Consider the following 26485-nt stretch of genomic DNA (forward strand, 5'->3'; position numbering starts at 1 on the left):
ATGTTCTAAATCACTAAAATAAGAAAAATGCAAATCAAGACAATATTGAGCTTTCACCTCCTATCATCCAAATTGGCAGACATGACAAATTCAGATTATCAATGTTGGAAGAGTTGTGGGAAAACAGGCACTCAAGTGCATTGTTGGTGGATCTGTGAATCATTGAATATTTTTAAAAGCAATTTGGGGGGCAGCACCAGCCCTGGAGTCAGGAGTACCTGAGTTCAAATCCGGCCTCAGACACTTAACACTTACTAGCTGTGTGACCCTGGGCAAGTCACTTAACCCCCATTGCCTCACTTAAATTGTTAAAAAAAAAAAAAAGGCAATTTGGAATTGTGCAAGTGAAGTAACTAAAATGTCCATACCCTTTGAGCCAGAGATTTGATTGCTAGGCTTATATCTCAAGAAGCCTATTGATAAGAAGAAAGGCCTCATATACATCAAAATATTTATAGCAGCTTCTGGTGTTATAGCAAAGAACTGGAAGCAAAGTAGATGGGAATGGTTAAACAAATTTTGCGACATGAATATAACAGAATATTCCTTTGCTTTAAGAAATAATTCAATAATAGAAAGAAACATGTTCATCTACATGAACTGATACAAAATGAAGCAGGACAAATGAAATAATATACATCATGAATATTATAAAGTAAATGGAGAGAACAATCACCCACACAATCAAAATTATGAATAAGCATGTCTCAAAAGATGAGGTAGGAGAAGATACCCCAACCTTTTGTTGTTGTTGAGTCATTCAGTTGTGTACTACTCTTTGTAACCCCGTGGACCATAGCACACTAGACCCTTCTTTCTTCCACTGTTTCTTAAAGTCTCTCCAAGTTCATGTTCCTTGTTTCCATGACATCCATCTCATCCTTTCATATCCCCTTTTTTCTTTTGCCGTCATTCTTTCCCATCCTCAGGGTCTTTTCCAGTGAGTCCAGTCTTCACATTAGGTAAAAGTGCTATATCTATCATTGTGGTGCATTGCACATATTTTTAGATTGTTTTGATGTATTGATCAGTTATGTAATTTTTCTCCTCTTCATTGTCTGTTTTTTCCCCACATTAAATATTTGTTATATGAGATAGCTCTTTGGCAGAGGAAGAAGCGATTGGGAAAATTATGAGTTTAACAAAAACATCAATAAATTTTATTTAAAAACAAGTTTTTCATAAATCCAATGTATTTAAAATTAGAAGGAAGACAATTGGTGAAAAATCTTTGCATCATATTACCCTGATGTGGTTTGGAACTGTTTCAAATCCATAAGAACTGGAGCCATTCCCCAACATGTAACAGAAATGAACAAGTAATTTTGAAAGGGAGAAATCCAAGCTATCGATAGTTACATCTAAAAATTCTTCAAATCATTGCTCATTAGAAAAATATACATTAAAGGAACTCTGAATTTCTATCTCAAATCTTACAAACTAGTAAAAATGACCAAAAGAAGAATGATAATTGTTGGAGGGGCTATGGTGAAAACAGGCACAGTAGTACGTTGTTTTTTGTTTTGTTTTTTAAATTATTTTATTTTATTTTTTCGGGGCAATGAGGGTTAAGTGGCTTGCCCAGGGTCACACAGCAAGTAAGTATCAAGTGTCTGAGGTCAGATTTGAACTCAGGTCCTTCTGAATCCGGAGCCGGTGCTTTATCCACTGAGCAACTGAGCTGCCCCAGTAGTGCATTGTTGATGGTGCTACCAAGTGTTTATTAAAATTATAGACAAAAACAATGATTGGAGTAAGGGGAAAGGTAAATTTTAATGAAAAATTAGCTGTTATTGGAAGCATTTAAGAAGTCTCTATATAAATTCTTTAAAATATGAAAGTTTGGTTAGAATTTAGGTGAATATAGTTATTGAAAGAAATTGATGGATTTTTCCTTTTAACTTTCAATATAATAGATTGGTAGTTATCTTTTTTGAATATCATTACCTCCAAGACTTCTCTAAATGTTTTCTTTCATATAACTTCAAATCAGGTGTTTTTGTGTATAATAACTATTGGCAGAAAAATGTATCCAGTAGTTGGTACAAACAGCAGAAACCTTTTTGCCTCTCTCTTTAAAGAGTTATTTATGAATAGTTGCCAAAAGGTGGTAGTTTTCCCAAACAAATGCACATTATGAATGGTCTTCTTTTAAGCCTGAAATTTCTTTAAACATGCCTGGTGGGTTTTGAGTACCTGCAGTTAAATAGTGTTGCTTTTGGCAGGACTTGGTGAGCAAATGAGGCATAATCTCTCTGATCTCGGGAGTCTGGTCAGTCAGCCATGACATTCTCAGTGTCTTTTCTTTCTACACCCTGTCTCAACAGAGCTGTGGCCCAGTCAGTTCTCAGTGGGGATGCCTAAAATTACCATGTGCTTTGGAGCAGCAGATGGCAGGATAGTGAGGGGAAAATTCAGGCCCCAAGCTTTAGGTTCATGTGGGGTTCAGTATGAATTGGAATGATTTTTATAATTTTTACTTTCCAAAGAAGTATCACTCATTCTGCCTATAGAGAACCTTAAATTCTAGGAGATCTTTCAGAAAAATTTTAAATTGTATGACTTTGGGGCAAGCATTAATTTCTAGCATAGAATTCTGGTGAGAGAGTTGCTCTTGTACTCGAAGTGGCTTATGGCCCCTTTAGCATAATTAATTTGGGGTTTACATGGAAAAACAGTATAAAAATTTATCTCTACCTTTCGGGAAACAAGATAAAAATAATGTTGCTCAATGGAATTTGACATATATCTCTTCATTGTTTCTTCCCTTATTTCTGCAATTTTTTACTAAATGCTTTGCAAATTTAAAAGTGTACATATGGGGGCAGCTAGGTGGCACAGTGGTTCGAGCACCGGCCCTGGATTTGGGAGGACCTGAGTTCAAATCCATCCTCAGACACTTGACACTTACCAGCTGTGTGATCCTGGGCAAGTCACTTAACCCCAATTGCCTCACCAAAAAAAAAAAAGTGTACATACATGTTAGACAACATCATCATCAGTCTTCTGTTAATTTTTTTGAAAATGCCTCCTAAGAAATAACAAATTCTGATATAGATTTAAAAACCAAAGCATGAACTGCTCTTATTACATACATTTATCATTTGTTAGTTTAAAAAAGTATGCTTCCATTCAAGTCAATGAACATTTACTAAGCATTTACTGTATGCCAGTTATGTATTCATAATGCCAGGAATACAGAGAGGGAAAAAAACTAGTCTCTGCCTTTTATGTATTCGGGGAAGGGAGTTATTCTATTTTTTTTCTGCTAAGCTTTAATTTAATATTTATGGGTATAACATAATTTTCTTCATCTTTACATCATATTTCAGGAGATTCTTAACCTAAAAATAATTTCCCTTTGTGATATTTTACAAAATATAAGGGACAAAATAAAAGGCCCAATATAACGAGCACTTTACAAAGGAATGAAAATATTGAAATTTGACTAGTAGACCGACAAAGCCAGGAAATGAAGAGTCTGGCTTTTATTTTGCCCTTAACACACCTCATTGTATTTAGGTGTTGGAGTGATCTCAAAACAGTAGGTGATCTTCTTGCCTTTTCTGCCCCTACAGGAAATGTAGACTGACTTAAAAACAGGATAACTCTGCTGGTTCAGTGTTCTGTACTGCAGCTTGGTGCTGTGGAAGGAACACTGTATTTGGAGTCAGAGGACCTAGGGCCTCCTAGCTCTCCTATTAACTACTTTTATAACTTTGGGCAAATCACTTACGCCCTCTATGCCTGAGTTTCTCTATCTGTATTGGACTATATGACCTGACCTCTTCTTGAGTGTATGATTTTGTGATTCTACAAGGAAAGCCAGTTTTCATAGTAGAGATAATTTATTAAATGAAAATGATTATCACAATAATTTCTCATGACTATGAAGCCATTCACCAGAAGCCCTCTTTACTCTCTCTTATCCTTTGCTAATTACAAAATGAACCCATGTCCATGAGAATGGGTCTGCTCCTTCTAGTAAGTTAAAAAGCACCTATATGTAGACAGCCAGGGTGATGAAAGCTCTGGAAACCATATCATACACAAAATGATTGAAAAAACTAGGAATGTTTTTCCTGGCAAAGAGAGACAACATAGGACACAACAATATCTGCCTTCAAGTGTTTCAAGCACAGTAAAGAAGTAGGCCTTTGCTGTATAATTTCTGAGAGTGAAACTGGAACACAGTGACAGTTATATATGTATACTTAGTATAGAAATATTCAAGCAGAAAATAAATGTTTAATTGTTGACAATTTTATAGAAGGAATTCATGAATCGGGTTGGCTATTGGACTGAGTGATCTTTAGGACATTGCTGATTTTGAATTATCATCTGTTAAATAATTTTCTGTATTAATATGAACCTCAGTTGTACTGTGTTAATAATGTTACTGTTGGGGCAGCTAGGTGGTGCAGTGGATAAAGAACCAACCCTGGATTCAGGAGGGCCTGAGTTCAAATCCGGCCTCAGATACTTGACACTTACTAGCTGTGTGACCCTGGGCAAGTCACTTAACCCCAACTGCCTAACCAAAAAATAATAATAATAATAATAATGTTACTGTTGATGCATTTGTAAGATAGTGTATAAGAAGACACATTGATGTATAAACCATTAAAATTTTTATTTAATTTCTTTAACTTCTGTTTATTTTTTTTAAATCATATTTCTCACAGGACTCATGCTTTGGCATACCCATTATCAGAAAACAAACTTAATGCCTAAAAAAAATTAAATTATTTTTTCAAAGAAACCTAGTACCCAGCATAATATACTCCAATGAGGTATGATGGTGATATTTATTTTTGCATTTTCTTTGGCTAAGTGAACAAATAGGAGATCTAATTTTGGGAGAAGTAGTTTAATTATATTTAGAAAAGTTAACTGAAAATTTCAAAGAAATTCTTACATGAAAAAGAAATCTATAGGGGCAGCTAGGTGGTGAAGTGGATAAAGTACCAGCCCTGGATTCAGGAGGATCTGAGTTCAAATCTGGCCTCAGACACTTGACACTTACTAGCTGTGTGACCCTGGGCAAGTCAATTGACCCTCATTGCCCTTCGAAAGAAAGAAAGAAAGAAAGAAAGAAAGAAAGAAAGAAAGAAAGAAAGAAAGAAAGAAAGAAAGAAAGAAAGAAAGAGAAAGAAAGGAAAGAAAGAAGAGAGAAATCTAATTCATATTATGTAATAAGAAAATAACCATTTTAATGGCTTATGCATACCCTCTGAAGAATATATGGGAAGTAGTAGACAAAGTCCCTGAACTTAAGGAACATACAATAAAGTAAAAATATCAATTCTACCTCTAACTGTAACATAAATACATGTGTTGTCTTCTATAAGCAGTGAAGTAATAACACTTGTTTAGTTCCTCATTTGGGCCTCCTTCATTAATCCAGTTCAGACATTAATAGTTCACTTTTAAAATGGTCTTCAAATTGGAGACAGCTTAGTAAACTCACTACAAGTTAATATATTTATGACATACTAGTCTATGTTATGTACAAATACATCCTGTTTTAAAAGAAAAGCCTATGAATCTAATTTTTTTAATAAGAATTTTTTTGGGGGGTGAGCTTTGAGCCAGCTTTATTATTATTATTACTTGGTGGGGCAGTGAGGATTAAGTGACTTGCCCAGGGTCACACAGGTAATAAGTGTCAAGTGTCTGAGGCCGAATTTGAACTCGGGTCCTCCTGAATCCAGGGCCAGTGCTCTGCCCCCATTAATCTTATTTTTTTAAAAGATTGTTTCCCCTTGGGTACTATCTCCATAAAGTGAACTCTGATTTCCTAAGACTATAAAAAGTATCCCTATTTGTGACACAATGGGTAACATTGAGAATCCTGGGAAATCAGCAAAGAAAGTGATTGAAACAGCTTCCATATAGCTGCAGGCTATAAAATAAACCAACAAAAAAAGAACATCATTTCTATATAGCAATAAAAAATAAAAGTGGCAATATAAAAGGAAGGGAAATCCCATTCAGTACAAAATGTATAATATAACTGGGAGTCAGTCTACCAAGCACACTCAGTACCTGATATAGATATTGCAAAATGGTCTCTAAAGAAATTATGAATAACTTAAATAACTGAAGGAATATTCAAAGCTTATGCCTGGTCAGTACAATAAAATGACAACACTACTTAAGTTAATTTACAAATTTAATATTATATTAAACTCCTAAAGGAATACCTTATCGAGGTAGACAAAATAATAGCCAAAATTCATTCAGACGACCAAAAGATGTAGAATAAAAGGGGAAATAATGAATAAAAGGTCAGAAAGAAGAGCGGAATAGCACTTCTAGATGTTAAACTTTGATCTAAATCAATAGTCATCAAAGCCATGTGCTCTTGGTTAAAGAAAAAAATTAGAAAAATAGGTTAGTATAAGGGTAGACATAAGAATCAGAAATAATTGTACTTAATAATAGAATGTACAATGAACTCGAAAGTAAAAATTAAAAAAGAAATCTGTATTTGACATTACTAATGTAATCTCATAGCTATTAGGTTTAGATCAACATCTTGTACCATGTTTCAAAAGAAATTTAAAATGTACATTAATATTAAAGATTATACTGTAAAATCATTAGGAAAAAAGCAGACCATATATCTCTCACAGCTACATATAATTCTTAAGCCAAAAAAGGGATGGAAGTGATTATAGAAGTATAAAAAAAATTATTAACTGTAACTAACCTAGGAAAATTATATATAATTGGACTTATGAAAAATTATAAGTATATGAAAAACGATAAATTTAGAAAAATTATAATTGGGATATAAGTCCTGCTGCGGTCGCCATTCAAATGTAAGAATATTTTGACTTACTAAACTAATTTGGGGGGCTAATCTGACTGAGGTGACTAATCTGGGGACTTTTGACTGTTTGGCTATCTGACTGCTGTTAATTTAATGTGGGCCATTTATAAAGTTCCACCACACTGCTCCCAAATTGATAAGCTAAAGATTAAGAAGCCTCTTACCTAAATAATCAAAGCAGAGTTTATTTATGAGATACTATTTAAAATTAAGAATACAGGGAAATAAAATGTACAACCTGACTGCATTGCGGGGCGTCCCTTTCCACTGTGCCTCTTTCCCACCTGCTGCGCCTGGAGCTTCTTTAATACAATAAGGGCCTTAGCCACCTCTTGCCTTAGGACACTCAGGTCCTTTTTTTAAACTCTGAGCCCCTTTCACTTTGTAAATCCCCCTGCTTCTAACTTTCCTCTCCTTACTGCCATCGCTGAACCCGTGTTTCTCTCTCATCGACCTTCTGTCTCTCTGCTCCGTCAGTCTGCCCTTTGGCCTCTCTTTTCTCTGTTCCTAGTCCTTTAGCCTTCTTCTGCGTCCTTGTAGCCCCATCTCTCTCTTCTCCAACCTTTGCCATCTTGTCAGCAGCCTCCCTGAGTCTAATTCCCAGGTCTATATATACCTTTTCTTCCCTCCACTCAAATCTTGGGGCTTCCTGTGCCCCCACAGACCAAGCTAATCCTCCAGCCAGGGATGCGGCTGGTGGTGAGCTTGAGCCTCACATGCTACACCAGAGCCCAGCCTGGACAAGCCCAGGATCTCTCAGATACCTCCGCTCAGGTTGGAGGGAGCTGGGGGATTTTTCTCCCCACAGCTGTCTGACCTGGCGTCTTGTACAGCCCACGGGGCTTTTTGGTTCAGCTGAAATAGAGGAGGAGGAGCACCAGTACCTCCCACGAAGAAGAGACCCTGAGGGCCTAAGGCTTTCTAATCTCAGCCCAAAGGTAGGGTCCCCAAATCAAAATAAATTTCCACAGAAGTTAAAAATTGATAATTATGATTATGTAATAACATATACATCATAATAATTAATACAACTAGGTCTTAAAAGAAAGTGGTTGACTGGGGAAAATCATTCTTCCATCTTCCATATTTTATTTTATTTTTGAGGCAATTGGGGTTAAGTGACTTGCCCAAGGTCACATAGCTAGTAAGTGTCAAGTGTCTGAGACTGGATTTGAACTCAGGTCTTCCTACTCCAGGGCTGGTGCTCTATCTACTGTGCTACCTAGCTGCCCCCATCTTATATATTTTATAAGAGCCTGTCACCCTTTTGTATCAAGCCTTTAACACTCCTGGAGTAAAGCTGGAAACATTAAAATCTAATGGAGAAATAGTTAATAAAACACAATAGAACAAAGATAATGTCAATATGAGATTTTCTAAGTCATTATGTTGCTTGCAGAGATGTATGTATGGTTTTGTGTTTGCCAGTAGAGTCTATGTATATGAAAAAAAAAAGTTCTCAAAGAATTGTAAACTATTAATCAACATAAAAGAATTCTCTAAATTACTGATAATAAGAGCAATAAAATTCAAAATAACTCTCAAAGATGAAAATAAAAGAATACTCAACATTACAGAGGTTGTCAAAATTATATGGAAATGCATTGTTGGATTATGAACTACTATTATTATTATTATTATTGGTGGGATAATGAGGGTTAAGTGACTTTTCCAGGGTCACACAGCTAGTAGGTGTCAAGTGTCTGAAGTTGCATTTGAACTCAGGTCCCCCTGAATCCAGAGCCGGTGCTTTATCTACTGTACCACCTAGCTGCCCCTGATTATGAATTGTTTCAAGCATTCTGAAAAGGAGATTGGAATTATGGAAAGAAAGTGACTTATACACAGTACTTCATCTAAGTAAGAAGGTGGCATTGCCATGAATATTCTTTGAGACATGTTTAATTTGGTGCCATTGTGAAACTAGAGATCTGTTCACAGGCCTAGGAATAGGAAGCATTAATTTTTTTTATTTGTAGAGAAAAAATTTTCCTGATTGACTTGAGTCCTTTATTTTCCTTTAACTATTTATTTCTCTCCTTTTATTGAAGTTATTTCCCTTTGTATCCCTTCCTTACCCTTCCAGATAGGCCAATTCATGGCTTTCCTAATAGGAAAATATGAAAGTTTAATGTGTTCCTTAAAAAAAAAACCAACCCATACACAAAAACTGCCAAGGGTGGTCTTAGCTGTCTATCTTTCATTCTACTGTTTTCCTTTATATAACCCTTCTGCATTTTGTGTTCAAAAAACTGACATTCCAATAGCTTTTCCTTGGCCTTATGCCTGGACTGCATATTGAGGAGCAAATAAGGAATGCTAAGAAGTCTCACCAAGAAGAGTATTTGTTGTGAAAGTACAACTGAGTTCCAGCTTCTTCCTTTATACAAACGAATATTTGTGATTTGTTGTTTTAAGGAATGATGAGGTAGGAAAGGGAGAATATAGGCTGAAGAAGAAAAGAAATGCCCAGGAGCTGTGATTTTAAATGTTTCATCAGTCGGTGGTACATAACTGATAATATCTTTTGTCTGTTTTTCAGGGGCTAATTTTGTAACCCGAAAAATTAGCCGATCTGTAGCTAAGATTCACCTTGGACAACTGGAGAGTTTCAGTTTGGGGAATCTGGATGCCAAGAGAGATTGGGGCCATGCCAAGGACTATGTTGAGGTAGGCTATTGGCTAACTGCCTTTTTTTTTCCTCAATGTTTTTGTTTGTTGGTATATTGAGTACTTTGTTTTTAATGAGCCAGTTTAACCTACTGATGGTATCGTGTAAATGTTTGCTAATGTAGATTGACTTAATCCCATTCTATTCTTGATTTTAGCCATAACTATTTAGTAATTCATTTGTTAGCCTACATGTTGCCTAAACTAAGATATTATTGAAACTAGTTCCAATAATCTCCCTGAGCATAAAAACTATCTTTTATACTTATGTTAATGTAAATAATACAGTATTTCTCAGTTACATCCTTTTGGAATGATTAGATTTCCTCTGATATGAAGCTCATGGCCTTTCTTATCACCAATGGACTTAAAGTTACCAATTCTAAGTCTTCCAAGACAATTTGTCCAGTATAAAATTTTATAATGATTATAAGTTTAGATTTACATCCCTAAAAGTTTCCTTTCCTGTGTTATCACTTGTAGAAGAACTCCTTTCTTTGTAAAGAGGCTCAACAAAGAAGATGATCTTTCATTTTGAGATAACACAGTCATTATTAAGGTCCTATTTTCAGACTATCAAAAAGTGAGATAAACAATTTGCTTTTATAAAAAAAATATTTCTTGGGATGCATTTTGTCTTTACATCATAGTCATTTTTAAGTAGGTCGTGAAAACTATTCTTTCCTTCTCTCCCAGTTGACAATGAGAAGTAGCCAAAATATCTGCCATAGCAACAGAATCTGATGAAGTCACAACATTCTGGCCTAGTAGTCTCATCAGCTTCTTTTGCATAGATGAAAGTTTGTTTCATTTCATCTCTGTAATCTTCCTGGGTTTTTCAGATACTCAGAATTCAACTTTCTTTTAGTAATCTCTTCATTTACATCGTTGAAATCATTGTACATATTATTCATTTGCTTCTGTGTATTTCATGTTACATCAATACATGTCTTCCCAAGTTTCTCTGATTTCCTGACATTTATCCTTTAGTATTCCTTAATAATATTCCATTCAATTCAAATAAGATATTGTTTTCAGCCATTGTCCAGTTAATAGGGACCTATTTGATTTCCAGCCTTTTGCTACCACAAAAGATATTGGAATAAATATTTTATATATACATTGAACGTTTGTTTCCACCTTTGGCTTTTCAGGGTTTTAAACCCAATTGTAGATTTGCTGGATCAAAGGATATGGACAGCTTAATGACTTTTATTGAATAATTTCAAATTGATGACTTAAATGAAGACTTAAGATTGAGAAAATTAATAGCATCAGCAAAGTTGCGGGTTATAAAATGAATCTTCAAAAATTAATAAAATTTATATATAATAATATCAAAACACAAGACACAATAGTAGAAAGAGAAATCCCATTTCAGATAACTACAAAATGCAAAAAATAACTGGGGATCAATTTCCCAATGCACAGAAAAGACTTGTACAGATTCCATTACAAAGTTTTCCTTAAAGAATTTTAGAACAACCTAAATAACTGGGGGAATATTCAGTGCTTGTGGCTAGGGTATATAATTAAAATAACAACACTACCTAATTAATTTACACTTTTAATTCTATAACAGTCAACTTACCAAGGGCATATTTAACAGAGCTTGATAAAATAATAACAAAAATCATTTGGAAAAACAAAAGATCTAGAATATCAGGGGAAATGATGAAAAGAAGTATGGACAAAGTGGGAATAGCACTTTCAGACCTCAAACTTTATTATAAAGCAGCAATCATCCAAATCACCTAGTATTGTTTAAAGAATAGAGAAGTAAATAAATGGAACACTAGACAAGTGAGATTAAGAAACAATGGAACTCAATAATACAATATTTCATAAAGTGGAAAACATAAGTTACCTTAGGGAAAAACACTATTTCATAAAAACTTCTTGAAAAACTGGTAAGTAGTCTGGCAGAAATCAGGCTTAGACCAACATCTTATACCACATTCCACAATATATTCCTTATGCATATGTTACTTTAATATTAAAGATAATTCTATTTAAAAATTAGAAAAGAACCATTCATCTTTCACTGGTATTTGGTAAGAGCTATATTCATAATAAACAAGTTTTCGAGTCAATTATAAAAGATAAAATAGTTACTTTTCTTGACTTGAAACTGAAGCTTCTGCACAGATATCATTAATGCTTTTAAGATAAAAGGAATGGAAATTAAAAACAGCAATGCTTTTAAGATAAAAGGAAATGGAAAAAATCTTCCTATCAAGTTTCTCTGACAAAGATTTGGAATCCAAGATATATGAGAAATTAACAAATATTTATGACCAGTAACCATTCCCCAATAAGTAATTGATCAAAAGATATTAATAGTTTAAAAAAGCCCTGCAAAGTATTCACAACCACATGGAAAAATGCTCAAAAAGTATAAAAATAAGAGAAATGAAAATCAAAAGAACCTTGAGATTTCACTTCACACCCAGCAAATTGGCAGAAATGACACCAAAAAATGACAACAGTATGTTTTGGAGGGCTTGTGGGACACATACATTATTGGTGGATATGTGAATTGGTAAAACCATCTTGGAAGGCAATATGGAATTATGCAAATAAAGTGACTAAAATATCTAATACTTTGAATTAAAAACATTATTGAGCTTGTATCCCAAAAAAGGCATTAGCAAGAAAAAAAGCCCCCATATACTCTACAACATTTATAGCAATACTTTTTTTTTGTGGTAGCTAACAATTTAGAAAAAACATAGATGTCCATCAGTTGGGGAATGCCTAACATAATTTATATTTTATGGTACATTAATGTAATGGAATACTACTATGCTATCAGAAATTATGTATGTGGGGCAGCTGGGTGGTCCTATGGATGGCGCACTGGCTCCAAAGTCAGGAGGACCTGATTTTAAATCTGGCCTTGGACATTTATTAGCTTAACCCCAATTTCCTCTTCCTGCCACCACAACCATTTAACCTCCAAAAAGAAAGAAATTATGTATGTTATGAATACAGAGAAGCATGGAAAGACTTATATGAAATGATGCAAAGTGAAATAAGCAGAGCCAGTTAAAAAATATACACTGTAACTACATCATCATAAATAGAAAGAACAGCTCCACATCAAAAAAATCAAAAGTAAATGTATTTAAATAATAAAGATCAGGTGGAACTCAAATGAAGCAATATGAGAAAACATACCCACCCTGCCCCTTTGTGGAGGTTGGTGGTTCATAGGCATTACCCACTGCATGTTTTCAGTATATCCTTCAGTTATGTTGGCTTTTCTTTTCCGCATCAGTAAATACTAACTGTTATATGGCATAGCTATCAGGGAAGAGAAGGGATGCCTGGAATATTATGATGATATAAGAAAAAAAGAAAAGAAAAAGAAAAAAAAATTCAAGGTGACATCTGGAATGTTTGGATTAATTCCCAAGCACACTGATCATGTATTAGTGATCCTAGTTTCCCCTATCCCCTCCTACATTGACTTTCCTGGTTTTTTGTTTTGTTTGTGTTATTTTTGCTAATCTCTATGGTACAAATTCAAATTTCAGATTTGTTTTAATTTGTATTTTTCTTACGATAAATAATTTGGAACATTTCATTGTGATCATTTGTAGTTTGAAATTCTTGTCTTTAAGATTGTTCATGTATTTTCACCACTTATGCATTGGAGATTGGCTCTTGACATGTTTGTATCTTTTTGTTAATGTAAGAGGCTAAAATTCTAGCTAAACTATCTAAAATCTGATGAGTGGTTGCCAATAAATTATAAGCTTTAGCAGGAGTATTTAAATGTTTAAGTATTTATTAAAGAGCATTAGGATCATTGAGAAAGGTAAAAATCTAACTATTTCTAAGATACCCTATCATCCGACCCACCATGGCGAGGTCAGCAACCAAAAAAAAGACCAAACCCTTCCACCAGCATCTGCTTCCTACTTCGTGTCCTCCTTCCAAAAACAGGAGGCTCCTCAAGTTGATTAGCTGGTAGCCTTGATAGACAGTACCCATGAGCAAACATCACTTCCTGACGCTAAGGACCTTGACCACATGGCTTGCCCTCAGAGGCCATCTCCTCATGGCAGAGCTTTGCTACAGTAAATCTCCAGCAGGTGGTGTCATTCCAATCGTTACAGTAATGCATCTTGAATAATAGCTACTTATCAGCAATATTTTATGTAAATATTTCTCCCTCTATACAGTTTTTCTTCTTAACATATACCTTTACTAATTTTATTCTTGCAAAAGCTATTAAATTTTAAAGAGTCAAAATTATCTGTTTTGTCTTTTGAGGACTTCTTATTCTAAGTTCCCTGATTTTGTTTGTTTCTAATTTTTTTAATGTGATCTTTTATATTTAGTTCATGTGTCTACCTTCAAAGCAGTTTTGGATTGTTATCATTTGAATCTGTATCAACCCTCAAATATATGTCAGAAAGTGGAAGTTTCTTCAAAAGAATAATTGCAATTTTATTTATTGATTTATCTACTTTTTAATGTGTAGAGCATTTATGTGGCAAAATACAAATCAACAAATTTGTAACACTGTCCTTTCCCCTCAAGACTATTGTCCTCATATTTAGGTGCTTATAGATTTCCTGTGCTCATTGCACTATTTCTGTCTTTAATAATTCCCCTCTAGGAAACCGGATCTGGCCTTCTTGTTCATTGATGTGATTGAAACAGAAACTTTGATAATTTCAAAAGAAAGAAAACAAGAAGTTTTCTATTTATTTATTGTCAGAGGCTATTTTTTTCTGTTATTTTTATTTAGAACAGACTTTTTTAATGTTGACAGCTGGTACAAGAACATATTAAAATTTTGGAGGAGTTAGTCATAGGTGTAGATTTGGATTAGTTTAATAAGATCAATTCGTATGTTCCTTTTCTTGGTAATTATAGGAAACACATTTGCCATAATTTTCATTTCTTTTGATAATTTAGAGATATATTTTGAAGACTATCACTTTTTATTATGAGAATGCTGTATTTACAGCATTCTGTAACAATTGTGTGGTCAGTTGATTAGTTGTGTTGAATTCCCAGAACTGTTGTAAGGCCCAAGTAAGAAAATGGATGTAAAGTGCTATAGGAAAGTGGTATTATTATATCATCAGCATATCTAATTATTGGGATACCAGCTGAGTCCTAAACACTTTATAAGTTCATTGTTTGGTAGAATAAAGCAGGCCTTTAATTCCATGGAGAATAACTTAGTGCTTGGACATGTGTCATTCTGAGTAGAATCTAAAAATTTCATGTTCTTCTTAAATCTCTACAGTCCCTTCCTCTTCAGATTATCTGAAAATGAGGGCTATCAGTATTTTCACTGATGATCCTGTTATATAACGATTTCCTTTCTAAGAATCATAAAAATAACCACTCTGGGGGACTGAATTTTTCACTAACTTGCAGTTTTTTAAGTCTTTGTGCCAAATATTTTAGAAAACATTTGTGCTGGAATCTTTAGGCTGAGATCTGAGCTCCACCCATCAGCACTGGACTGATTGCATAAGCAGCGCAGGTGGTTATACCAGGGTAAAATTGTGCCGCAGCAGTGAGTCACACAGACAACATTAATGAGTTCTAGATTCATCTTTTTCCTTGTTCTTATGATTCTCATGTACTACTAAATTCTTTTAAAATTTGGCTCAAACTCTGGAAATCAGAATAACAAGGCCTGCCCACACTGGTCAAGAGAAGGCTGGGAGGTAGGTAGCACAAGTTTTATCACCCTCATTTTTTGAAGAAGAAACTGAGGCTCAAATTTTTGTTAAGGGTTAAAATTCTAGCTAGTCTGTCTAAAATATCTAATGAGTGGTCGCCAATAAATTATAAGCTTTAGCAAGAGTTAGACTTTTAAGCATTTATTAAGGAGAATAAGAATTTGGTAAAGAGAGAAGAAAAGGGCCTAGATTTCTATCTATTAAAGGGAGAGAGCATTTCTAGCTCCACTCTCCACCAGCGTCCTCAGGAAAGAGAGCGAGAGTGAGCACCAGTCTCTTCCTTCCTCCTCCCACTAGTCCGCGTCACTTCCTGATGCCAAAGAAAAGACTCCTGGTCTTGCCCTCAAAGACCTTCGCTTCATAGGCAGAACTCTTCTACAGTAAGTATCCAGCAGGTGGCGTTATTCCAATCGTTACAGTCCCCCCTGTTGTTCCTCAAGAAACAAAATGTTTCCTTGACGGAACAGTAAAAAGAATATAATAACTATTGCTAACTAATAATATGTGAACAACAATATAGAAAAGGAAGAGAGGAAAGTTTTGTCCAGAGGGGTGATTTTTTGTCCTCATGAACCGACGCTTTGACATTGGTCTTGCAAAGGGAGGGCCTCTGCAGAGAGTACATATTACAGATGGTGTATATTATAACCGAAAAAGAAAAGAGAAAAAAACAAAACAAAACTGTTCATTTAAAGTCTCTGAAAGTCTTTTCTCAGATGTCCTCTAGGTGTAGTCATGGAATGGAAGTCTTTTCAGGGGTTGATGTGTGGATACTGGTAATCAGCCAGGAAATTTCCTACAAAATTGAGCTTAACACAACTTTAAAATAGCTTTGTCAATAATCAAATCAAACAATGAAAGTTCTCAAAAACATGTCTAAGGGAATACAGAATCTTAGTTGTTAACACGTGAAACATATAATAAAACAAAAATTGAAACATTCTTTAAAATTATAATATTACTATAGTCCCCCCTTATGGAGGGTAATTGAGAAGACAATTGCTGCAATATTAATTAATAAAAATAATTTTTATCTTTGTTTTATCACTTTTTGCATCATCTGCCTAATTATCCTCATGCCATTATGAGAAATTTAAAATCTAATATAATTAGTAACAGATGTCAATGCCAAATTCAACACTGTTATTTATCATGACACCTGAGATAATTATGGGGGTTACCATAAAAGAACAGAGAAATGATGGGATATGAGCATTCCCACACTTGAGCAATATGTACTGCCCATACAGTATGCCAGGCTTAAAATAGGTGGATGGAATATACGTCCATGCCACCGAACATATTGGAGGAAACTGAGTCAGACTTAATCAGATCCATGGGATTAAGATGTCCATGGCATCAGGCATATAGGAGGGAGCATAGAAGCCAGGTGTAGAAGTGAGATGGGTGGGATCAATACTTCCAGCCATCCGTACAATATTGTGGGGAAAAATAAAATAAAATATTAAACCAAGAGAATCCAACCTCGACATTTGTCAAAAGCCGTTCCCTCGGCCATACCTTGACTTCATGCATGTCTCCCCTCATGTGACAGTTCAGTGTCTGCTCTTGCATGTATTCCTCTTGTGATTGGATGGCATCTTGGCCAACTGGCATCTGATAACTCAGAATAAAGGCAATTAATGTCTTAAATGATAAGTTCCCATAATCCAAGTCTCATATGGATTTAAAAATTGAGGATAATAAATGATTGCAAAAAATGTGAATGCATCTTGACTCAGAACACATTATATAATTATGCAACAATTTCAAATAATACCCCTTTTTTTTACTTAGTATACAATTACTTTTGTGAAAAATCAGAACATATTTAAATACAAGTTAAAGCACAACAGAATCTCAAAGAAAACTTTTTTTTTGAAAAGAGAAAACTTTTACAAATGTGCCCCTCTTTTTTTTTTTTTTTGGAATATGCTTATCAAAAATAATACTTCTTTACACTTGCCATGGCAACCAATTTGCCAGGGAAATGCTTCAAAGAGTTTGATCAAATAATCAGTTGAGAAAGAATAATAAAAACAAACAACTCAGAATATGGGAGCACAATACTCCTAGAATTAACATTGTATTATGAAATTAAAACCATCTTGCAATGTTTCAAAATTAGAGATGAATAAATAGAAAAAAATACACATGGAACAATAAAAGACAATGACATTCAAACTAGGGAAATCTAAATGAATATGAACTTAATATTAATAAGAGTATTATAAAATATAAACTTGATCACATGACTATAAAAAGCTTTTACAAATATTCTCCTTGTTTTAAAAACTAAGTATAAGACACAACCTCAAAAGCATGAAAATCTCTATGAAAATAAACCCATACCATTAATTTCAAAATGCATATGTAATAGCATAGAAATCCTATGTAACCTCTGAACTGATACTATTACTCTGAGTGAATTCAGAACACTTTTGATTCCAATATCTAAAATCCCCAATACTCATATCAATATCTTGCTGCTTACTTCTACATTTCTGTAAAATATGTACCCTTCCATGGCAAAAGAAGCAGAGTCTTGAACTATGGTGATGATTGTCATTCTTATTCAGCTTAAGTTTTTCTTCTTTAACCCCTCTATATTGTCTGTCAGTCTTTTCACCATACAAATGCTTTATAAGATTACTAATTAAAGACAAAAGCAGGTTAGCAAAATTATGAACAAATCGAGCATATCTGGAATTTAAAGGGTTTTCTAAGGTTGTCTCAGAAGCACAGCCAGGCTGGGGAAGGGCTGAGCCTAAAGCTGCAAATGCAGGTAGAGAAAGCTGCACATGCGCATCAGATCTCTGGACTTCCCAGGCAGGGGAAACAATGGGCTTGGCCATGGGAGGAGTAGAGGGTGGGGTCTGGAGAGGAGGGGAGGGACCAGCACAATTTGAATCAGACTTGATTTTGAACTCAGGCCTGGATTCCTCTTCCCCCACTTTGCCTCCAGGTGCTAGGGGATTAAAAGCTTCTAGAGGGTGGGTCATTGCCTCCAGGCATGCAAAATTAAAGCAACAATTACTGTTAGAACTGGGAAAAGCTGCGGGAATCTCTTCAGGTTTCTCTGAAAAAACATGGTTGGGAGAGGGAGAGATATTTCCTTGTGTGAGTAAGTTGCTGGCTCTTTTAACAAAAATAAAAAGGAAAATAGAAAATCCACAAAAACAAAGCATTAACATGATCTTATCCCCCATTTGTCTGGTTAAACAGACTAAAATCAAAAATAGGGTAATTAGGGAGTTTAAAAGGTCCAATTGAAAAAATTTAAAGGGGAAACACCCAGCAATTCAGCAGTACTTCGGATTTAAAGGGATAGGGTAGGGAAAATTTCTTACCAAACCAGAAGATCAGAAGACTGAGGTTTAGCTTTCCTCTTCGTGGTCAGTCATCTGTTAAGGGTTAAAATTCTAGCTAGTCTGTCTAAAATATCTAATGAGTGGTCGCCAATAAATTATAAGCTTTAGCAAGAGTTAGACTTTTAAGCATTTATTAAGGAGAATAAGAATTTGGTAAAGAGAGAAGAAAAGGGCCTAGATTTCTATCTATTAAAGGGAGAGAGCATTTCTAGCTCTACTCTCCACCAGCGTCCTCAGGAAAGAGAGCGAGAGTGAGCGCCAGTCTCTTCCTTCCTCCTCCCACTAGTCCGCGTCACTTCCTGATGCCAAAGAAAAGACTCCTGGTCTTGCCCTCAAAGACCTTCGCTTCATAGGCAGAACTCTTCTACAGTAAGTATCCAGCAGGTGGCGTTATTCCAATCGTTACATTTTGAAAGTGACTTTCTCAGTGATTGAGTTGTGGAGGAAGGATTCAAAATCAGGTCTTATAGTTGAGAAAGCGAGTCCCATGGTTACTCCACTACTATCTCAAAGGCAGTTATACTTAGTGAGACAGGACTAAAATCTTTACCTTTTGGAGATGTATCATTATAAGGTCAGAGTTCATCTTTATGTAGTAATAAAATAAGTTATTCTTGGCATTTCTAAATTTGTTAAAACATAGTTTTTTTAGTCTGACAACAAAGTGAATGTTGCCAAAATGACAATCAGCAGCTGCTTTAGGGATAATGATGAGAAAAGAAAAGTGTTCCAACTAACCTTAACATCATTAGAAAAAGAAAAACCTTCAAGCACAGCCTTAGTAAACAATGAAAAATTCTTATTTGCATATGTGCTTTTACATTAATCCCTGAAGTTTACACATCTGTAAAATTATTTTAATAAAATCTAAAACCACAGTTTCATACATACCTGTTTATAATGTTCTGTGATGGAAATTAGAAGCCTGTATTTTTTTGGTGGTTTGAGTATAGATGTAAATATTCCCAGCTCTGTGAGTGATTTATTTCTTGGCCTTAGGCATGTTGCCAAATCTTACCTTACTGATCTGTAAAAAGGGTATAATAACCACACTTTGGGGGAGAAAAAGTGAGGCTTAATGATTAAGATCTCCTCCTGTCCTGTAAAAATTTTGTGACAATTTAAACAGCAAAGTCATTTCCTGTTGCTGATCCAGTTGTATTAACCATGTGTAGTTAAGACTCAAATTTTTATTGTTTTTCTCCAACTTTTTTGCCCTCATGTAAATTTATGGATGCATTTCATTAGCCATTCATTTTCAACTAAGTTTTTTGCTTGATAAGAAAAAAGTCAATAGTTGCTATGTCATGCTGTAGTATAACCCATTTTGAATAGTTTCACTTTAGAATGTGTTTTTCTAAATAATCACTTCAGTATTCATATATTACATCTTTATTGGCATTCAAGAAGCCAAGTTACTCATCTAATATTACAGGACTTACTCAGCAATATCAGTGGCAAAACAAAACTACAGAGATAATAGCCAGCATCTCTGTTCCCTCATTTCCTCAGATACCACTGAGGTTATTATTGATTTTCTTTTATATTCAGCCATTTGACAAGAGCTCCTTGTCTTAAAATGGTGACACTTGTAGCAACATCAGACTAGAAAACTCCAACTAAGATCACGTCGTAGCCAGAACGGTTTGAACATGATAGGTGTAGAAGTATAGATGATAGCTATCCAATTTTTTTAAAAAAAGAAGACTGAGTTCATGGCTAGGTGATATGCCTAGAAGTTTATTAACCTTGGACTTCCATTACTGAAAAGAGACTTTATCCTTTTCTACAAATACAGAGCTAGATAACTAAAGTTGCCCAGTAACACATCATCACAAAGGCACAGAGGCCCAATTTTTACTCACTTGATGTCTAAACAATTTGATTTTCCCATAAATATTAAACATTTTATAAAATATGGGCAAGCAGCTACCTTTACACAAATACTGTATTAGAATATATTGCCAGGGAAATTTTAGATTTCTGTGAAGTACTGCTGAAAAGACATCAATCCATAGTCCCGAAAAAGGGGCTATTAGGTGACGCAGTGGATAGATTGTCACATCTGAAGTCAGGAAGACATCTTTTGGAGTTGAAATCTGACCAGACACTCACTAGCTGTGTGACTCTGAGCAAGTCACTTAACCCGGCTTGCCTTAGTTTCCTCATCTGTAAAATGAACTGGAGAAGGAAGTGCCAAGACACTCTACTATCTTTGTCAAGCAAACACCAAATGGGGTCAACAAAGATTCAGACATGACTGAAAAACAACTGAATAACAACAAGAAGTAATAAACATTGGCTCAGCTGGCTATCAAGTGGTAGGTTATGCTTAATATCCAGTTTATAAGAAAACAAACAACAGAAAGAGATGTGGAGCAGTTGTATTAAACTCTAATAGAAAGGAGGGTCACTGAATCATACTTAAACATCCCTGTGGACCACATGTTGATCTAGAAAACCACATATTAATATTAATTATGTTCTTTTGTATTTTTATTTATTTTATTAAACGTATTCTAATTATATTTTAATCTGGCTTCACTCATGAGGTGGGCTATGTGTTAGACATTTCTGATATGGAGGATACAATTCCAACTATTTCAACTGTCACAGAATGATCTCCACTGTTCCTACCTCTACCTGTTCCTCTGTTCTGGCAATCAGTCATCAGTCAGTCAACAAGCGTTTATTGTTTACCTGCTCCATACAGTATGTTACCAAATAAGAAAATCAAGCAAAACATTCTCTGCCCTCAAAGAGTTTACCTTTTAAAGGGGAGGCAACCTATGCAAACTAGCACATAGGAGATAAATACAGGCTACATGGAAGGTAATCCTAAAAGGAATGGTAGGGAAGAGCTATCTGTAGAAGTTGTGTTTCAGTTCTCTCCATCTTCTATGAATATGGAAATGTATTTCTGTTTTCACTATCCTCAGATTTCATGGGTTGTAAAGTTGAATAGAGCCATAGGTTCTAGTCTCTGAGGGACCTATTTTGGTGGTGGTGCTATTAGTTTTATCAGAGAAATGGGGAGATTTAAAACTGGTTTCCTTAAGCACTTGTGCTTCATCTGTCAGTCTGATGGTAATGAGTTGCCCCTGGCTATCCAAGTGCTTATTCACACCAAAATGGGGAGGGGGCAGAAAGAAAAGGGGAAAGGAGAAATACCATTAAAACTTTGAGAAACCACTTTTAAAGGAAGCCTGTTCATTGCTTGCAGCACACATCCTCTCATATATACAGAAGAGCAGCTTTACTTTCTGTGGTGTTCTGAAGTATTAAAGGGTCAGTAAAGAAGATCTTAAAATAGAAAGGAAAGGACAAGTAGATAGATACATTACTCATGCCATAAAATGAAAGGCATACTGTAGAATTATGTGAAAAGCCTTCTCACTGCGGTAGAAACATCAGTATCATAATTGTCTCTCTCTTAGGTATCCTCATTGCTTATATACCACAAATGTAGACGCTATAAATACCTGGCAAGATTTCCCAGAGAAGGAATCCTATAAAACTGATGGTGGTGGTGGTGATGTCTTTTCCATTTTGTCAAAGGGGAGTGGTCTTTTAATGATAGTATTGCTGTTTTCTACTACAGATCGACATGTTTTCTCAGGAGTTTATTAAAGTTCTGTCATCCTGGTATATGTGTATACATATGTTTATGTATTAGATTTGTATGTGGGTTGATTTGAGTAATTTTTCACTGAAGATAATATCACATCTTTGTAGGTCTAACCTCTCCCCTCAAAGTGAGTTAAACCTACAAACCACTGCATGATGGAATATTTAAAAATACCTGAGTGAATGAAACCTCTTGCCTATTGATGAGTGGTAGTGATACTTTCAGAATTGCTTACTATAAAGTCAAATAACTGTAGAAACAGATCCTAAAAAGTCTTGCAAAGCAAGGGGTGAGGGGAAGAGGTATGAAACTATATAATTTTCTACTATTTTTAAAACTGAAAAGATAAAGACAAAAGTACAGTCTTTCAATAAGACACTTCTCATACCCTGCTCCTCATACCATTTTTCCTTTATTTTGCATTGTTGTTGTATTTCACATTTGTATTATAAAATGTTTCAAGAGATCCCAGTATATTATTTAAAGGAAGCTAAGAAAAAAATGAAAGGCCATTTCATTGGGCCATTTCTTTGTGATTTGGGGAGTAGTATCATGGGATAAAGCTTCCTAAAGTACTACAGATCATAAAAAGACAGTGAGAACTTTTATAAGCTGAATTACCATAAGACATATAGGGTGGTCTCATTCTCAAAGACTTTTTTTTTTTAAGAGTTGCACATGTCTTTTATTCTACTTTGCTTTAGAGATAAACTGTAAATGCATAGATCTCCTGAGATTGAATGTGGGGTTACCAAAGCTAGAGAAACACTTCAGACTTTGTGAAGTCATCACTGGCAAATAAATATATATTTGTTCAGAAGACAAAGGGGTTACATGCCCAAACTGTATAGTGCCTGTGGAGATGTGTTGTGAAACTTTGTGGAAATGCCATTAAAGCCCTAATTGATACTAATTAAACCCATTAAGGTGGAAGTTTCTACTCCACCCTTCAGTCACTCCCATTGGTGTTTGGTGTCATCAGACTATTTCAGACCATCATATGACTATTACCAGGGCAGGGGTAGATTGTTGGGAATCCTGAAAATCAAATCCTGAGAAAAGTTGCCTTCATATCTGGATCCTTTGGCATCATTTTAATAACATATTATGCTGGCACCATAACAGGATGACAATCTAAAGTAACAGTTGGGTGGAAATATATCTTTTTCTAAAATAAATCTAAAATTAATGATTTTTCTATCAAAAGACAAATTCATGTGATAAGAACTCAGTTTCTGTACCCTTGTGTGGACTTCAGATGAAGATTTTACAGAGAAAGGGAAGTATACATGAATGCAATTCAACAAACAGTCTATTTTTTCCATCAGTTTGTAGGGGGATTTCATTGTTGCATCTTTTAGCACTGATCAGTCAGATTTTTTTATGCACTGTGCCATTTAATATGGTCCTAGTGAGCATTTTACTATGAAAGGGTGAGCATTTCAATTTCAGATAATTCCTGTCTTTTTCTTTTCCACACACAAGATTTCATGTAGACATAGACTCATTCAGAACATTTAAGGGAACAACTCAAAAGTCAAAATTCACACACACACACACACACACACACACACATCCTGTTTTTTACCTTATATATTTATATAAAGGCACCATTTGAAAAGAGTTGGCCTGTATTGGAGGAAATAATTTAGAAGAATTAAACATTTTATATTCACAGACCAATGGCCCAGATACTCATGAAATGGTTTGACTGCTTTCTCAAAGTTCTTTTTAATCCTGCCTTACATTCTCTGTTAGGCTCTCCTTGAGGCCTTGTCTTCCCATCCCATTTTGGCTAATACCAACAAGCAAATGTTAATTTATTTCTTCTTTTGACTAAAATAATATTTTCAGGAAGGCAAATTCCCCTATGCAAAAAAGGCAAATTTTACTTTTTCCTCTCATTTTGTTCTCAGTGTAAATGATCTTTGTTCTCCAGAAGTTTTGCTACTTTTCCCAGGCTTCAAAGTTTCATTTTTCTTAGCATAGAGAACAGGAAAGTTTAATCCTGTCTTTGGATTCTGTAACATTTACATTTTTATCTTCTTCTGGGTTTCTTTACCTTTCACATCAGCTGTCTTAAGCTGGGATAATTAATGGCTTTTTAAAGCCAATTTGATCTTGAAATCAGATCCCATCTTTCCTGATTGATGTGGTGATCTGCTGCACTGATTACTTTATCATCTAGCTGCAGTAATTGAGGGACTAGGGTGTGGGGATAGAAAAGTTTGATGGATTGGACCCTTTTGTTTGGAACAGATTCTTTGCATTAATAATGCTCTTGACAGTTTTACTTATCAGTTAAGTCACTTTAACATATGTCACTATTTGCTTCATACCAGCTTACCCCCATTTATTTTTAAAACTTCCACTATACTTTGGAGATGATCAAATTTTATTGTAACTAGTATTGTGGTCTAAGAAATTGTGGCTCTAAAGGCATATGCTAATAGTATCTATACAAACTAATTGTGTTCCAAATTGACCAATTGTAGATGTAGTTAATTATTCCTCTTCTCTCTTTGGGAGCAAAACAGGTCAATTGTGGCTTCCATTAGTCAAATTAGTTTGCATGTGAAGTCTTGTAAATTGAGACTAACTTATAGGCATACTTGAGAGATCCTTTGAAAACCTGGTCTCTCAACTATAGATTTAAACCTCATATTGAAATGATTATTAAAGTTCCTAAAAAAGATATATGGCATTAATACTTAAAACAACTCCCCTAGTCACCTCTCAAAGCCATGTAAAATATTAATTCCTTTTTCATTCTGTAGTATTATGACTTCACATGGTCTGAAGGCCTTGAATTTAAAGCATCAATATTAATCTCCCACCTACTCCTACTATTGCATGTTGAATTCTTAAGTGGAATGAAATCTATGAATTTGGGTGCCCCTACCCAAAGTCATAATTATTTTTCCATGCGCCTGGGTTTTCAAAGAACATAGTGTGTGTGGGTTTGTATGCTTGTGTGTAATATAAAAATATAGTTGGTTTGGGGGGATTTTTTTAATTAAAGAATTATGTTTTATTTATTTATCAGACCAGGAATGTCCTCTTGCATATAATTCTTTTGAATTTAGATTGATCAATTCTGAGTTTTCAAGCCAGCAAATTATCTTAAAGCATTTTTCTCCCTTATTACATGTAAGTTATAGTAAGATAGTGAGAAATATATGAAGCATACATATTTCCTCTTGTCATGATTAACCCCTCTACTTTCAGTTTCCAATTGTTATCTACCTCTATACATATATTACATAAATAAATATGCATAGACATAGTATTCAATATTACAACATATTATTGTGCTATGTATATATATCTATAAATAACTATATACCTATAACAAACACGGTTTGCTTTTTTTTGGTAATGAACATTTTTACTTATAGTTTTGGGTTCCAATTTGTATTCCTTCTTCCCTCCCTCACCTCCCCCCTCCTTGAGGCGGCAATCAATAGATATGGGTTATATATGTATGATTATGCAAAGTATTACAGATTTTCATTTGTTAACTCAATCCATAAGTTTTCTATTTTATGTTCTTTGCTGGTCACTTTTTCCATTAATTATTTCATCTTCTTAAAGGTTATATTTTAATTCTAGTTCCATTCCTCACATTATATTTTACTGGCTTAGAGATTTTATTTTATTTGGCCATGTGATTGTATTCCAAGTATCAATCCTTCACAAAATCACAGATTTTCAGAATTGGAAGGGACCTCAGTGACCCTATAGTTCAACCAAAATCTAAAAATGAATGCCTACTATACCATACTTAATGAGTTTTTATACAGCCTTTTCTAGAACATCACCTCTAAAGGGGAATCCAACTACATTTCAAAGCAATATATTACATGTTAGCATGATCCTATTTGTGAGGAAGTTTTCCTGATAGAAAGTGATTTTGTCTCTTTTCAGTCTCCACCCATAGCTTACTTCTTGCCTCTGGGACACAAGCAGAACCTCGTGGAACAAGTCTAATCACTCTACTAGCTGACAGCCCTTCAAATCCTTGGAAATACCTATCATTCCCTCTCACCTTCTCTTTGAGTCTTCTTTTCTCCAGATTAAATGGGCCAATTTCTACTGACCTATCATAAAATTATAAAATTTAGGCATATAAGAATTAGAGTTTTTAGCACTTGCTTTCTCCTGTGAGTGCTTAGCAAAAAATAGGTTTTTTAAAAAACTTCTTTTAAATTAATTGGAAATTGAGTCAAAAAGGAAGTCTTTCCAGAGAATCTTATAGCCAAAC

General features: G+C 34.7%; 1 protein-coding gene across 1 annotated transcript in view; it reads left to right on the forward strand.

Annotated features, from left to right (window-relative positions):
• Positions 1-26485, forward strand: part of GMDS (GDP-mannose 4,6-dehydratase) — an 803594-nt gene that overhangs the window by 365262 nt on the left and 411847 nt on the right. Inside the window, exon 7 of the mRNA XM_043975422.1 lies at positions 9381-9508. Coding sequence (XP_043831357.1) covers positions 9381-9508 — 128 coding nt within the window. The remainder of the gene's footprint in view (positions 1-9380; positions 9509-26485) is intronic.

The sequence above is a fragment of the Dromiciops gliroides genome, chromosome 1 (assembly GCF_019393635.1).
Source record: "Dromiciops gliroides isolate mDroGli1 chromosome 1, mDroGli1.pri, whole genome shotgun sequence".
NCBI lineage: Eukaryota > Metazoa > Chordata > Mammalia > Microbiotheria > Microbiotheriidae > Dromiciops > Dromiciops gliroides.